This window comes from Benincasa hispida, chromosome 1, assembly GCF_027475165.1.
Source record: "Benincasa hispida cultivar pf3 chromosome 1, pf3_genome.v1.1, whole genome shotgun sequence".
Classification (NCBI taxonomy): Eukaryota; Viridiplantae; Streptophyta; class Magnoliopsida; order Cucurbitales; family Cucurbitaceae; genus Benincasa; species Benincasa hispida.
Window position 1 is genome coordinate 42,506,029 of NC_143478.1, and position 12,633 is coordinate 42,518,661.

The following is a 12,633-nucleotide window of genomic DNA, read 5'->3' on the forward strand; positions in this document are numbered from 1 at the left end:
ATTGCTTCAAGTCAAACACACTTAACTTTGAACATTCCTATAAGATTGAGTCATGCAAAAGTAAGGTGTGCCTTGATCATATAGGTCGTAGTTATCAATTCTTTCATATTCTCGAGATCCTTTTCATTTGGATGTGAATTCATGAATTCATTCATGTATCTATTTTGAACTCGGGGGTTACACTAAAGTGTAATTATTATTTAAAATTTAATTATTATCTATAGTTAAAACTAGGCACTTTGATAGTAATATATGGATCAAAATGGATACATAAGTTTATATTAACCAAAATAGAGGTTTCCAATGTTGAGGACAAAAATAGTAAAATATAGTATTAAATTTTCAAGAACCAATAATCAGAATTAAACCAGCATAACAAGAAAAATGATCAAATATATTTTTTGTTATGCTTTTTCAAAAAATGATAAGCTAAAAGGCTTCCCAATAAGGTATTGTTAAGTGGATTGAACTGAAATTGAAATCAACAAATATAAACAAATATTATTTTACTCATCTTGCTGATATGCAACAAATACACAACTCTAAAAACTTATTTGAAAATCCAGTTAGTGGGAAAAAAGTGTTCATATCCATGACCTGTGCTGCCACAAAAGTGTTAAAAAATTTATAAAATTTAACCAAATTATTGAGTGGTAGTTCAAACCATTCCAAAAATAGTCATCCAATTTCACTATAAAATCCTTCTCTTAGCCTATACAATTTTATCACAAAAAAGAAAATGAGCCAAAATGATAGCATCTGGGTAAAGGTTCAGCTCAAATCTTCCATTGAGAAGTTCTATGGCTTCTTCAGGAACCATATGGGGGATTTGGTCAATATGTTTCCTGAGCAGTTCAAGAACTTTCAGTATGTGGAAGGTGAAAATTTCTCTGCTGACACTATTGTACAGTTGAAATACCACCTTGGTGAGTGTGATGATTTGTTTACTCTTTTCTTCTTCTAATATTTGTATATATTAGGTTTAAATCCCTTTCGTTTGCTCCAATTTGAACTTTAAAGAATAGCCATTTTAATCTTCCAACTATCAATGAAGTATTAATTTCTTTTCTAAAAACTGTTGAAGTTACAAAACATTTTAAAGTCGAGGGACTAGGTTGAAACATTGACTTTATTATTCTTTTTAACTTGATCAATAACAATTTCGGTAGGGAGATTTTAACCTTTGATCTCTTGATAGAAGATATATGTCTTAACCAATTGAATTATACTATATTTCTGAACTTTTAACTTAAATTTAATTTTTTTTAGACTCACATGTAATGATGAAAAAACAGTGTTTATAAACTTAACTTTAAAGGTAAAAAAACAAAAAATTAAATCCATATAAAGAGGGTCAAACTTTGCACAACATTAGTTATACACATGTTGATTTCATATTTGGTTAATTCATGAACATGAACATACAGGAAGTCATCAATTATTAACAGCAAAGATAAAGCTAAGAGTGGTGGATGATGTGAAGAAATGCATAATTTATGAAGCTGTTGAAGGAGATGTGCTAAAGCATTACAAAGTATTTATTGTAAAACTTGAAGCTGTTAACGGAGGCTTAAGCAATAAAGTTGGAGGAAGCTTTGCAAAATGGACTGTTGATTTTGTAAAGGCAAATGAATATGTGCCTTCACCAGAAAACTACTTGGAAATGTTTGTCAACATTTCCAAAGGTGTTGATGCTTATTTTTCCAAGAACTAAAACCCCTAAAACACTCAAAGTATGACCTAAAGTTTGGAGGCTTTTCTACTTGGTTTGTTCATAAATAAGAAAATGAATGTGTAATGTGTAATGTGTTTTATGTATGTTATGGTTTAATTTGGGGAAATAATGTATGTGATATATTGTAATATTGGTAATTGAAAATCTATGTGTCTGTGTATATCAAAAGCTCTCAAATGTGTGCCATGTTCAATTGGCTAATGGATCACTACTTCAAGTACGCAAAATTTGATGATACAATTAAGATGTTTTAGGAAGTATCTTTTATATTTAATTCTAAGCCAATAAAAAATCCTCATTAAGAAAATAGCTTTTAAAAAATTCAATTTCAAGGAACATTCTTATACAAAAATAAAAACAAATTTGTGAAAACTACTATATATATATATAGGTGGCAATGTAGGAGATCTGGTGGTGATGCATGGGTGACAGGTGGTTGGTGTGTGGAAATGAACAGTGTAATGTGAATGATGGTATGAGAAAATTGGTGTAAGTGTGAAAAATTAAAATTATATTATATTATTTGTTGGAAATTAAAACAATGATTATGTGGAAATTAATAAAATAAATAGATAAACAAATAATTATTTTATTTTGATGGTGGAAAATGTTGGAAATCAAAATTGAAAAATACTTAAATGAAATCAAAACTTGAAGATGAAAACGGCGATTCAAAGAGGAAGAAATTAGAGAAAATAAGAATTTTTATTGGAATTTCACAAGTACAAATTCTTTCTTTTCATAATAGAAAGTATTCAAAAGAAACTCAAAAGAAACTCATACAAAAAAACTCACTAAAAACCTTTGCCCAAGCTATCTACTAAACCTCCTTTATATAGATTTAGGAAATATTTATTACGCAAAACATGCCACATTATTCTTCATAGGATGGGTAGGAAGACAACATCTAAAAACCTTATATGACACCTATACAACATTTTTAACACCTAAAACCTTAAATGACATCCGTGCAACATTTTGATAACTTTGTCTTCATTTGCAACTTTGAAAATTTTATCATCTACTGATTTGGATCGATGGATTGAGTCTGAATGTAGTTATGGTACATAAAATTTACAAATTCGTCTTGATCTTCTTCTTGAATATAGGATGTACTTTTCTCTTGACTGATAGTGGATTGACATGAGATTTATTGAAGGATAACATTGAGTTCTTCTTCATTTGATATTTGCGCCATTGCGGCCATTAGTCTTGATTGTTGAGTATGAAATTCTTGGTTTTTTTAAATAGAGAACCATTTCTCCATCACATTTTTTGAAGCAACAACTGTGTTGAATTTGTCCTATATCACTTGACTCTATAGATTCCATTTGACCCCGTGATTGAGTAAGTCCAATAAAAGATTATTGCCAGATGAAAATAATTTGAAAAAGTAGAGTTAAATCAAAAGAATTTGAGAAAATATTGTTTGAAAAGTATTTAAAACTATAAAAAAAAAATGGTATGGTAGAATAGCCTCATTAAGGCAAAATATATTCCATCAATCATTAAACCATAATGGAAAATTTTGAGTACATGTTTTGTCAAACATTATGAACCAAGAATGATTAAAATTGTTTCACCAAAACATATTGCACCAAATATCTTGATAATCTATGCATGAATAAGTTTATGGAAGAAATTAATAGGAAAATCCTTTTTTCGATATAAATACTTTGGTTCCACTTGGTTGGAGTTAGAATATAAAGAATTATAACTTTTGAAAAAGTAATCCTATTGAGATCGTTTTTGTTTCTGTTATAAGAGATTTCAATTTGAGTAGGTATCAACAAGAATAAACAACTTTTTCTGTGGATGACTTGGAATGAAGCTAATCATTTTTACTATTAGTTTAAGGTGGTACATAAAGCTAATCATTCATTATTAATAAAGTTGATTAATTCTCTATAAGTTAAATTACCAAAATGAATTGTCTCTTGATAGGTTTATCTAATTATTTGACGTATCTTTTTGGTAAATAATTTTCGCAATCCTAAGAGGAATTTTTCTTTCCAGTATTGATTATTGTAACTTATTTGAGTGAAGACTTTGTTTAAGAAAATGACCTTATACCATATAAAATCTTGATGTTTTGGATAGATAAGGTTAGAAAGAATTTCAAAACTTCTTTTTTGAAATTGGAGGGGTTCTCTTATAAAAATTTTAGTTATAGTGTAAATTAGGGTTGCAACGACATCTTGTGTTTGATTTAATCCTGCATGACTCTGCTCAACTTTAACAGCAGTTAAGATTTTTGTTTTGTCTATTTGGGATACACAGTTATCCCATCATCCTTTCAAATTTCCAATGAATCTGAAGATTGGCATTTGGGTAATCTGGTGATCAATATTTCGGTGTACTTTATATGTTGTAGTTGCTAAGTTCATCTCATGCATCAAATTTAGGATTTGATGTTGTGTCATGCCACCTACATTCCATTCATAGATGCCATTACTAGTATAATTGAGCATGGGTTAATTGATATCTTTCTTCAAATTACATGTCCGAAAAAATGGTCTAGGTCAATGGTTTTGCCTTTTGAATGTCTGAATTTGTTATTTTTCTAAGAGTAAGATTTTGAAATTTATCTTCCAATTTATGACATCAGAAATAATTTCATTGGAATATTCATTTATGATGTTAACTTTGGATATTGATGTATTTAAATGTTTAGAAGTTAGATGGATTTAAGCTTAAATTTTGTAATTGAAGGTTAATTTTATCTAGAATATTGTTTGATTCTTTGCTTGAAAAAAATTAGTTTTAAATCTTTATTTGAGATTTCAAAGGTGTTGAATAAAGGTTTTGTTTTATCAACAGGTTGAGGTTGAGGTTTGATAGGATAATGTTGGAGTTCAAGTTTAGATTCTAATTTTTCAACCTGGTTAGATATTGTATGTAAAATTTTATTAGAATAATTATTTTGTAATTGTATGTTTGTAATATCTTTTAATGTTGGTACTTTTGTTTCACTTCCAGGTGTATCAATCATTTTGAAAGGAGAAACTAAGCTTGATTTTTGAAATCATTGGTAGAAAATAGATAACACAAAATACAAAAATTTACTGATCGAACAGATATTGTTTATTGTTGAGGATCCCACGTTGAAAAATCATGAAGACCACATGATCTTTATAGAATATATTTAGATTATAGTCCAACGGGTTGAATATACATAAATTATAATTTATGTAGGATGAGTGTGCAGAAAACAAGCAAATGTTCAACCAGCTGGACTATAAGAGTATTTTTGTGAGTTTTAGTCAGTCTTTTTACCATTTAGGGGTATTTGACAATCAAGAAGAGTTGGGTTGAGTTGGTATTTTTTATCAATTCAATATTTGATAACCCAACTCTCCCCAATTCTCTCTCCCTCCAATGTTTTTAATGATTCCACCCATCAATCTCCGTTGGTGATTATTGCTGCCACACTCTAGCGACATACTCCGATGACCCCCTTCGGATGCCCATCTATGACGACCAACTCCGAGTTCCGACAACCACCTCCGACGACACTGTGGCAACCAATTCCGACAACCACCTTGGTACAAAAAAACTCTAACTTCCACATTTGTACGACAAATTTCGACGAAGAACTTCAGGTCCACCAACTTCCATCGACGACTCTAGCGACTAACTCCAACGACTACCTTCGCACAAGTAACTTCGGCGACTTACTCTGCCTATCACCTTTGTGTGCCCCAACTTTGACGACCACCGATAAAAATAAAATGGTGAGTTTAATTACCCACCATTTTATCACTCTCACTCGCACCCATTTTCCCATGCGTTTTCATTACTCTCCCAACTCCCTCAATTACTTTTTCATTTCTCTTTCTCATGCTCTCTTCACATTTATTCCCCTTCTCTCATCTTCTCTCTTCTTTCACTGTTTGATTTGTCTTTCTCATTTTCTCCTTTTCTTCTCTATCTCGCTTGTATGGATTTTATTTTCCCTTTCCTTTCTCAACTCCTCATTTCTCGTTATTTATTTTCTTTCTATGGCCATTCTTTTAGATTTAATTATTCTTCTTCTATTTCATTTTTTTCTTAGATCTAAAAAATATTACATACGACGTCCTATTATTGTTTCACTAAACAAAAGTTCAACTATATATTTTAAACAACCAATCATTTAATATTTTCAAATATTACATAATTCTAATGAAATAGTAGAATTTAAAATTATAACTCAAGTTTTTTTTTTTTTTTTAAAGATAGTTTGTACACTGATGCAACATAATAGTGGAAAAAATAGACATCAAAATTTCTAAAATTATTTCACCGGTTTTAGAAAAAGGTAAATCCATATTCCACAAATTGGTCAAAAAAGACGATCTAATAGTTGATTTTATGATTTAAATTGTAAGATTTTAGTTTTTTTAAGATTAACATTTAAATGTCATCCCTTCTATCTAAAACAATGTCAATAGTTTCATTTGATGTCACTAATCCTTTCAATTTTTTTTTTTTTAATTTTTACGGTAATTAATGATTAAGTTGGATTTTTTAATGGAATAATCAATTATTTTTTCGTGTTTAAAAAATTGAATTCAAAATTTTGTATTTTGTATATAAATATGTTGTAGAGAATTTGTTATGCTTTGAGAATGGAAAAAATTAGATTTTTTTTTATCTTAGAAAAGTTAGAAAAATATATGCATAGTTCAAAATTAAAATCAACCATAGCAAAAAAGAAAAAAAAGACAAAATCAATTTCATTTACAAAAACAATAGTAGATATCCTAACTCAACTCAACTCAACTCCGCATCCAAACACAGACAATACTAAATCAATTCAATTCTGTACATCAAACACAGACAATTTAACTCTTCAGATAATAATTACCAACTCAATTTAACTCAACTCTCTGCTTTTATCATGCGTCAAACTCCCCCTTATAGAAAATGCACATATTTTAGGAATGAAAACCTGTTTTTGAAAACCATTTTTTCCCCTTTTCGAAATTTCCTATAATTTTAAAATTACAAAAACAGAAAATTCAATTAGACCCCAAACCGTATACTTGTTCTATAGTATTTCGATCTCATCGTTAATTCTTTGAATCTTTTTTATATATGATAACTACTTTTTAAAAAAATATTTTTCAAAAATCCAACAAACAATTAAGTCCTTTAGCGGCCAAGACAAGTAAGATGCTACACAGATAATGTTTAAACCCTTTCAAGGTAAATCACAATTTATACTCTGAGTGATACTAATAACTTTAAATAAATGATATAGATCATACAAAGAGAAAAAGTTATAAACATCTATATTTCATACATATAAAGAGACATTTTATTGAAAATGCACTAACAAATGGACTGATTTTTGTGAATGGTACTACATGATAGAATATCAACTCCTAGGGTACAAATTCAATACACTAAAACTTTTTATATCCAACATATTCTTATCTTTCATAAGAGGATAGAAAGCCCAAGAAACAGAAGACACATATTTTTTAATAAGAAATGAAATACAAAAAAGGTTGCCCAATGAAGTCCCTTTTTAGTGAATTAAGCCAAAGTGGACTCTCAAGAAACAAACAAGATTATCTGCAACAGATAACAACCCTAAAAAAATAGTTTTAAAATACAGTTAGTGGGGGGGAAAGTGTGCACCATGAACAGCACAAAAGTGAAAAAAACAATGATTAAAATTTATAGCCATTTTTTTTAGTGGTGTTTCAAATAATTAACTATGATATTGACCCAAGTTCACTATAAATCCTCAACTTAGCCTATAGTGTTTATCACATCAAAGGAAATTAAAATGAGCCAAATTGAAAGTGTTTGGGTGAAGTTTAAGCTAGAATCTTCTGCTGAGAAGTTCTATGGCTTCTTCAAGAAGAACCATGTAGGGGAATTGTTTCATATGTTTCCTCAGCATTTCAAGAGTTGTCAGCTTGTGGAAGGAGAAAATTTCTCTGTTGACAGTGTTATACACTTGAAATACTATCTTGGTGAGTTATCTCATTATTTGATATTACTTTTTTTTTTTATCTTATATTTGTGTTAGGTTTAAATCCCTAGTATAAACTAGTCATTGAAATTTTAACACGTCTATTTTATTTTTTTAAGTTCTAAAAACAAAACAATTTCGATTCTTGCTAGTTACTAATTATTCAAGACAGTTGCAAAACTAAATTTTTTAAAAAAAAAAAAAATGAAAAGAAAAAAGCCCTAGGAGGAGGAATTTGGAAAAGAGAAGTAACAATCTAATACATACCTTATCAAACTAAGTACAAACAATCATATACTTGATTTGATTTACCATTGATACACAAAAGTATAACTATGGTTGAGTAGTGATGACCTCCATCAAAATTTCTAAAATTTATCAAGTGATATATACTTGATCATGTAATTATTCTCAATCAATAACATCTAGATAGTAATTAGATAATTGTTTTAAATAATGAAACTGCTAAAAAGTATTTCAAATATGGCAAAATGTCATTGTGTATTAATAATAGATCGTGATAGACATCTATCACTGATACTGATGGATGCCGATAGACTACGATAGATGTATATCGTGGTCTATCACTACAGTGCTATTTTGTTATATTTGTAAATAAGTTTGATATTGTTTTTTGGTTTTTTGGTTTTTTTTATATTACTTTTTAAATTTTTCTTTTTCAATCACTTTGAAATTGTAGTCAAAATTAAGAAACTAAAACTCCATTTGATAATTATTTCGTTGTTAATTTTATCCGTTCTTTTAATTTATGATTGTTGTACTCACTAGTTCTTTAGAATGGTTTCACGTTTTCTTAAAGAAAGTTTTAAATTGTCAGTCAAATTCAAAAATAAAACAAGATTTTCGAAACTAAAAACGTTGCGAAGAAAATATGGGAGAAAACAAATCGAATTTCTTTAAAATAAAAAATTACAAACTAAATCGTTGTTGATTAAGCAGAGTCTTAATAAAAGCATTACCTAATTCTAAAACTTTGACATAAATTTCAAAATTTGTTAAAAATATATGTATTGATCTATTTTCAAAATATATGAATAGAGAATCCAACCTCAAATTTCATACTTTGAAACATAACTTTATGCTAATTAATTTATGTTTATATTGAGTCATTGACCATAAATATTATTGATCTTAAACTGAACATTATATAATAGGAAAAAATAAAAATAAAAATCGGTATCAAACGAGACAAGATTTTGATGAACATTAATTATTTACATGCTCTTCGTACATGAGTTTTAATTATCTTTTGCTAAAAAAGAAAAAGAACATTATTTTTTTAAAAAAATATCAATTCATATCCCTAAATTTTAAAAGTTGTATGAAATGGTCTATGTCTGAGTTCAACTTGGAGATGAAAGTCTTCTTTCATTTCTCAACGATGAAGTAAGACTAAGCTCATGAGCTTATTATCCTAGGTCGGAACAAGTTGATAAGATCCCATTTTTTACGTCCCCGTGTCCCTTCCGTGTGGTGACATGGGGCGAAAAAAGAAAAGAGAGGGATGAGGTTTCTCTCGCTTCGAATTTTTGTAAGTATATCGATTTACATCCTTTATTACGTCTCGTTTAGAAAAACATTATGAAATTTATGATTGAATCAACTAAACTCCTAAATTTTTATAAATACATCAATTTGGATCCTTTAGTTCGATTTTTCCATTTAGAATCATCTATTGTATTTACTCTAACGACCATTTTGTAAGATTGGAATTTGAAGAAGTCTACACGTCTTTAAGAATCACTACATGAATGATTTTAAAAAATAATCATGATGAAAGATCTTAGTAGATTCACATATGAAAATTTAGAACTTAATTGACTCAAATCAAAAGTTTCACATGATATTGATGAAACAAAATCTAGAAAAACGGTTATATAAGAAAATTCGAGATTTAAATTGAAACAATTATTAGTTCATGATACAACCTTGAAAGTGTATGCATATAAATTGATGTTTCTATTTTCTTTAATTAACTTATGAACAAACAGAAAATGAATTATTAGCAGCAAAAATAAAAATGAGAGCTGTGGATGATGTGAAGAAATACATAATTTATGAAGCTGTTGAAGGAGATGTGTTAATGCAATACAAAGTGTTTAAAGTAAAAGTTGAAGCTTTTATGATTAGAGGGGTAGTAAAAAAAGGAGATATCCATGCAAAATGGACTATTGAGTTTCAAAGGGCAAATGAAAATGTGCCTGCTCCAGATAGCCACTTAGATATGTTTGTCAGCATGTCCAAATGCTTTGATGCTTATTTGTCAAATAACTAAAACCCTAAAATAATTAATTGTATTTGTAGTTATGTTGTGTCTTTTTTTTTTTTAAAGTATAATATGATGTGTAAATATTTGAACTAGGTAGTTAATGTATAATATATATCAGTTGAGTTACTCTCGCTTCGATCAGTAATGTCTAATAATATTTAAGGATATATGGATGTGAGAGTTTTGTGTATTTTATATATATATTTGTAAAAAACATGGAAGTGATTTAGAATTTAGAATTGATGGATCTTTGTTATTCCATCAATCTTGAAGAGATTCTTCATTGAGGTGAGTAGATTTGATGCATGAACTTTCAAAGTTAGGGCTTAATCTTGATTTTCTTGTTTAGATTGGATTTAAGTCTTGATTTTCTTGGTTTGATTAGGCTTAATTTTGATTTTCTTGTTTAGATTAGGCTTAATCTTGATTTTTGATTTTCTTGGTTTGGGGCATGAAGTTTCAAAGTTAGGGTTTCATTTTTCTTGGTTTGAGGCATGAAGTTTCAAAGTTAGAGCTTGATTTTCTTGGTTTGAGGCATGAAATTTCAAAGTTAGGATTTGATTTTCTTGGTTTGAGGCATGAACATTCAAAGTTAAGGCTTGATTTTCTTGGTTTGAGGTTTGAACTTTCAAAGTTAGGGTTTATTCTCTCATGTATATTCTTGAATCGCATAATAAACTCTTGTTTCATATTGTTCTTGAATGAGATTGAATTTTAGAGAACTTGCCACAGTTGGGATTGCCACTTTACCAGAGTTAGGGCTTCAGTTTTAGAGAACTTGCAAGAACTTGCAACTTTTCTTTAAGTAAATGCTTGCCAAAGTTAGATATAACAATGTGTCTAATTTGTTAGGGCTTTATGAACTAAGTAATGCTTTGCCAAACTTGGGTTCAATTTTTAGTTATTGAAATTAATATATGTTTAGCATATTAGAGCACATTCACATCTTGGGTTCAATTTTTTGAGGTTCGATTACACCTTGAATTCAATTTTTTTAGATGTGTTTGTTTTTGTTCTCTTATTTGCCTTGAGGTTATCTGATTTGTCTTACTTTCTTGATGTTGGAATGTTGTAGAACTATAAATGACAAAGTTATATGTATTGGAAACTTGTTTGTTTTTCACAACTTATTTTATGAAGTTAATCATTGTTTATCATCTTTTCTTACTAGATTTACAATCATGGATGTACAAGAGTAGATTATCCAAAGATTATGAATTAGGTATGGAAAACTTCATAAAATTTAGATTTTCTAATACAAATAACTCCTATATTCGTTGTCCTTGTTTGAAATATAGGAATTGTGAAAAACATAGGAGCAAGGATATTAGAGATCATTTACATGTCAATGGGATTGATGAAAGTTATAAAATTTGGTTTTGGCATCGGAAAAAACTTCCTAACTTATCATTTTGTGGAGAATCTTCTAAGTTTGACACCAATATGTAGGAAGAGACCGATGTTGGAAGTTTAAAAGAAATGGTTGAAGTTGCTCAAGAGATCCAAATGGATTTGAGAAGTTGCTTAATGATGCTGAAAAACCATTATACGAAGGGTGCAAAAAATACACTAAGTTGTCTATATTAGTCAAATTGTATAATTTATAAGTCAGATATGGATGGAGTGAATTAAAACACGTTAGTTCTTGCTACTTTTAATCCTGGGTGAGTTAAAAACACATTTGTCTTAACTAGTGGTCATTGGACACTACTTGCTATAAATGCATACGATGATACTATGTACTACTAACTCAATAAGGACAACATCACGGGTAGATATACGATATATAACTGACATGCAAGTTAACCTTTTTCGTTTGTAGTGTTTGTTTTAAGCTGTACATTATTTTAGAATAACTTGTGGTTATTTCTTGACAAATAGGGCAATTGCGATATTTCAATCTCAAAAGAATATTAAAAAAAAGTCGGAAGCAAACCTTATGGAGCTAAAGGCAAGTATAAATTAACAATGACTACTTATTCATCATGTTAAGTACACATCTAGTGCATAAGGATTACTTCATTCTTATTTACTGGTTTTTTCTCTGCAGTGTCCTCTACAAGTTGGGATCACCAAATGTGGATACTACGTCATGAGGTATATGAGGGATATTGTGACCAAAAGAAGCATTGTCATCTCTTATTTAGTATGTTATCGTTATTTCGACATTTCAAATAGCATAGAGAAAAATAGAATCCATTATAATATTTGGCTTTTATGTTTATAGATTGATACAAGGAAACCGTACTCACAAATCGAGTTAGATGAGGTGCATAGAGTTAGCTAAATTTTTAAGTTGCTACATGTGATCGTGGTTGGACATTTTGGATGCGTTTGTTTTGGCTAATCAATTTTTTTATTTACTTCATATCCATATAGGTGTAAATATCTTTTCGTATTATTCAAATATGCGGGGGGGGGGGGTAGTTTTGAATTGGTATATGTGTGGGTAGATGGATGATTTTGTTGATAGAAGTTTTGGAAATGTATTTTTTGAAACTGTTCATATTGGGTTGATTGTTAGAATTATGTTCCTTATATTGTTTTGGAAGTGTCCATATGAGTTGACTGTTAGAATTATGTTCCTTAGGTTGTATATATTGACAATGTTAAAGAAATTAAGTTTTTATAGAGATATTG

The 12,633-nt window shown here is 29.1% G+C and overlaps 1 protein-coding gene and 1 long non-coding RNA gene across 2 annotated transcripts; both read left to right on the plus strand.

The window, feature by feature from the left end:
* The first annotated feature begins 710 nt into the window (after window positions 1-710).
* Window positions 711-1,903, plus strand: LOC120070243 (MLP-like protein 43). Its single transcript, XM_039022129.2, has 2 exons — window positions 711-926; window positions 1,428-1,903. Exons 1-2 carry the CDS (start codon window positions 740-742, stop codon window positions 1,712-1,714), a joined length of 474 nt encoding a protein of 157 aa, XP_038878057.1. The 5' UTR covers window positions 711-739; the 3' UTR covers window positions 1,715-1,903.
* A 10,138-nt stretch (window positions 1,904-12,041) lies between these two features.
* Window positions 12,042-12,365, plus strand: LOC150038453 (uncharacterized). The gene is made up of 2 exons (XR_016528196.1): window positions 12,042-12,090; window positions 12,221-12,365. It is a non-coding gene; the product is annotated as an uncharacterized LOC150038453 (long non-coding RNA).
* Window positions 12,366-12,633: the final 268 nt, after the last annotated feature.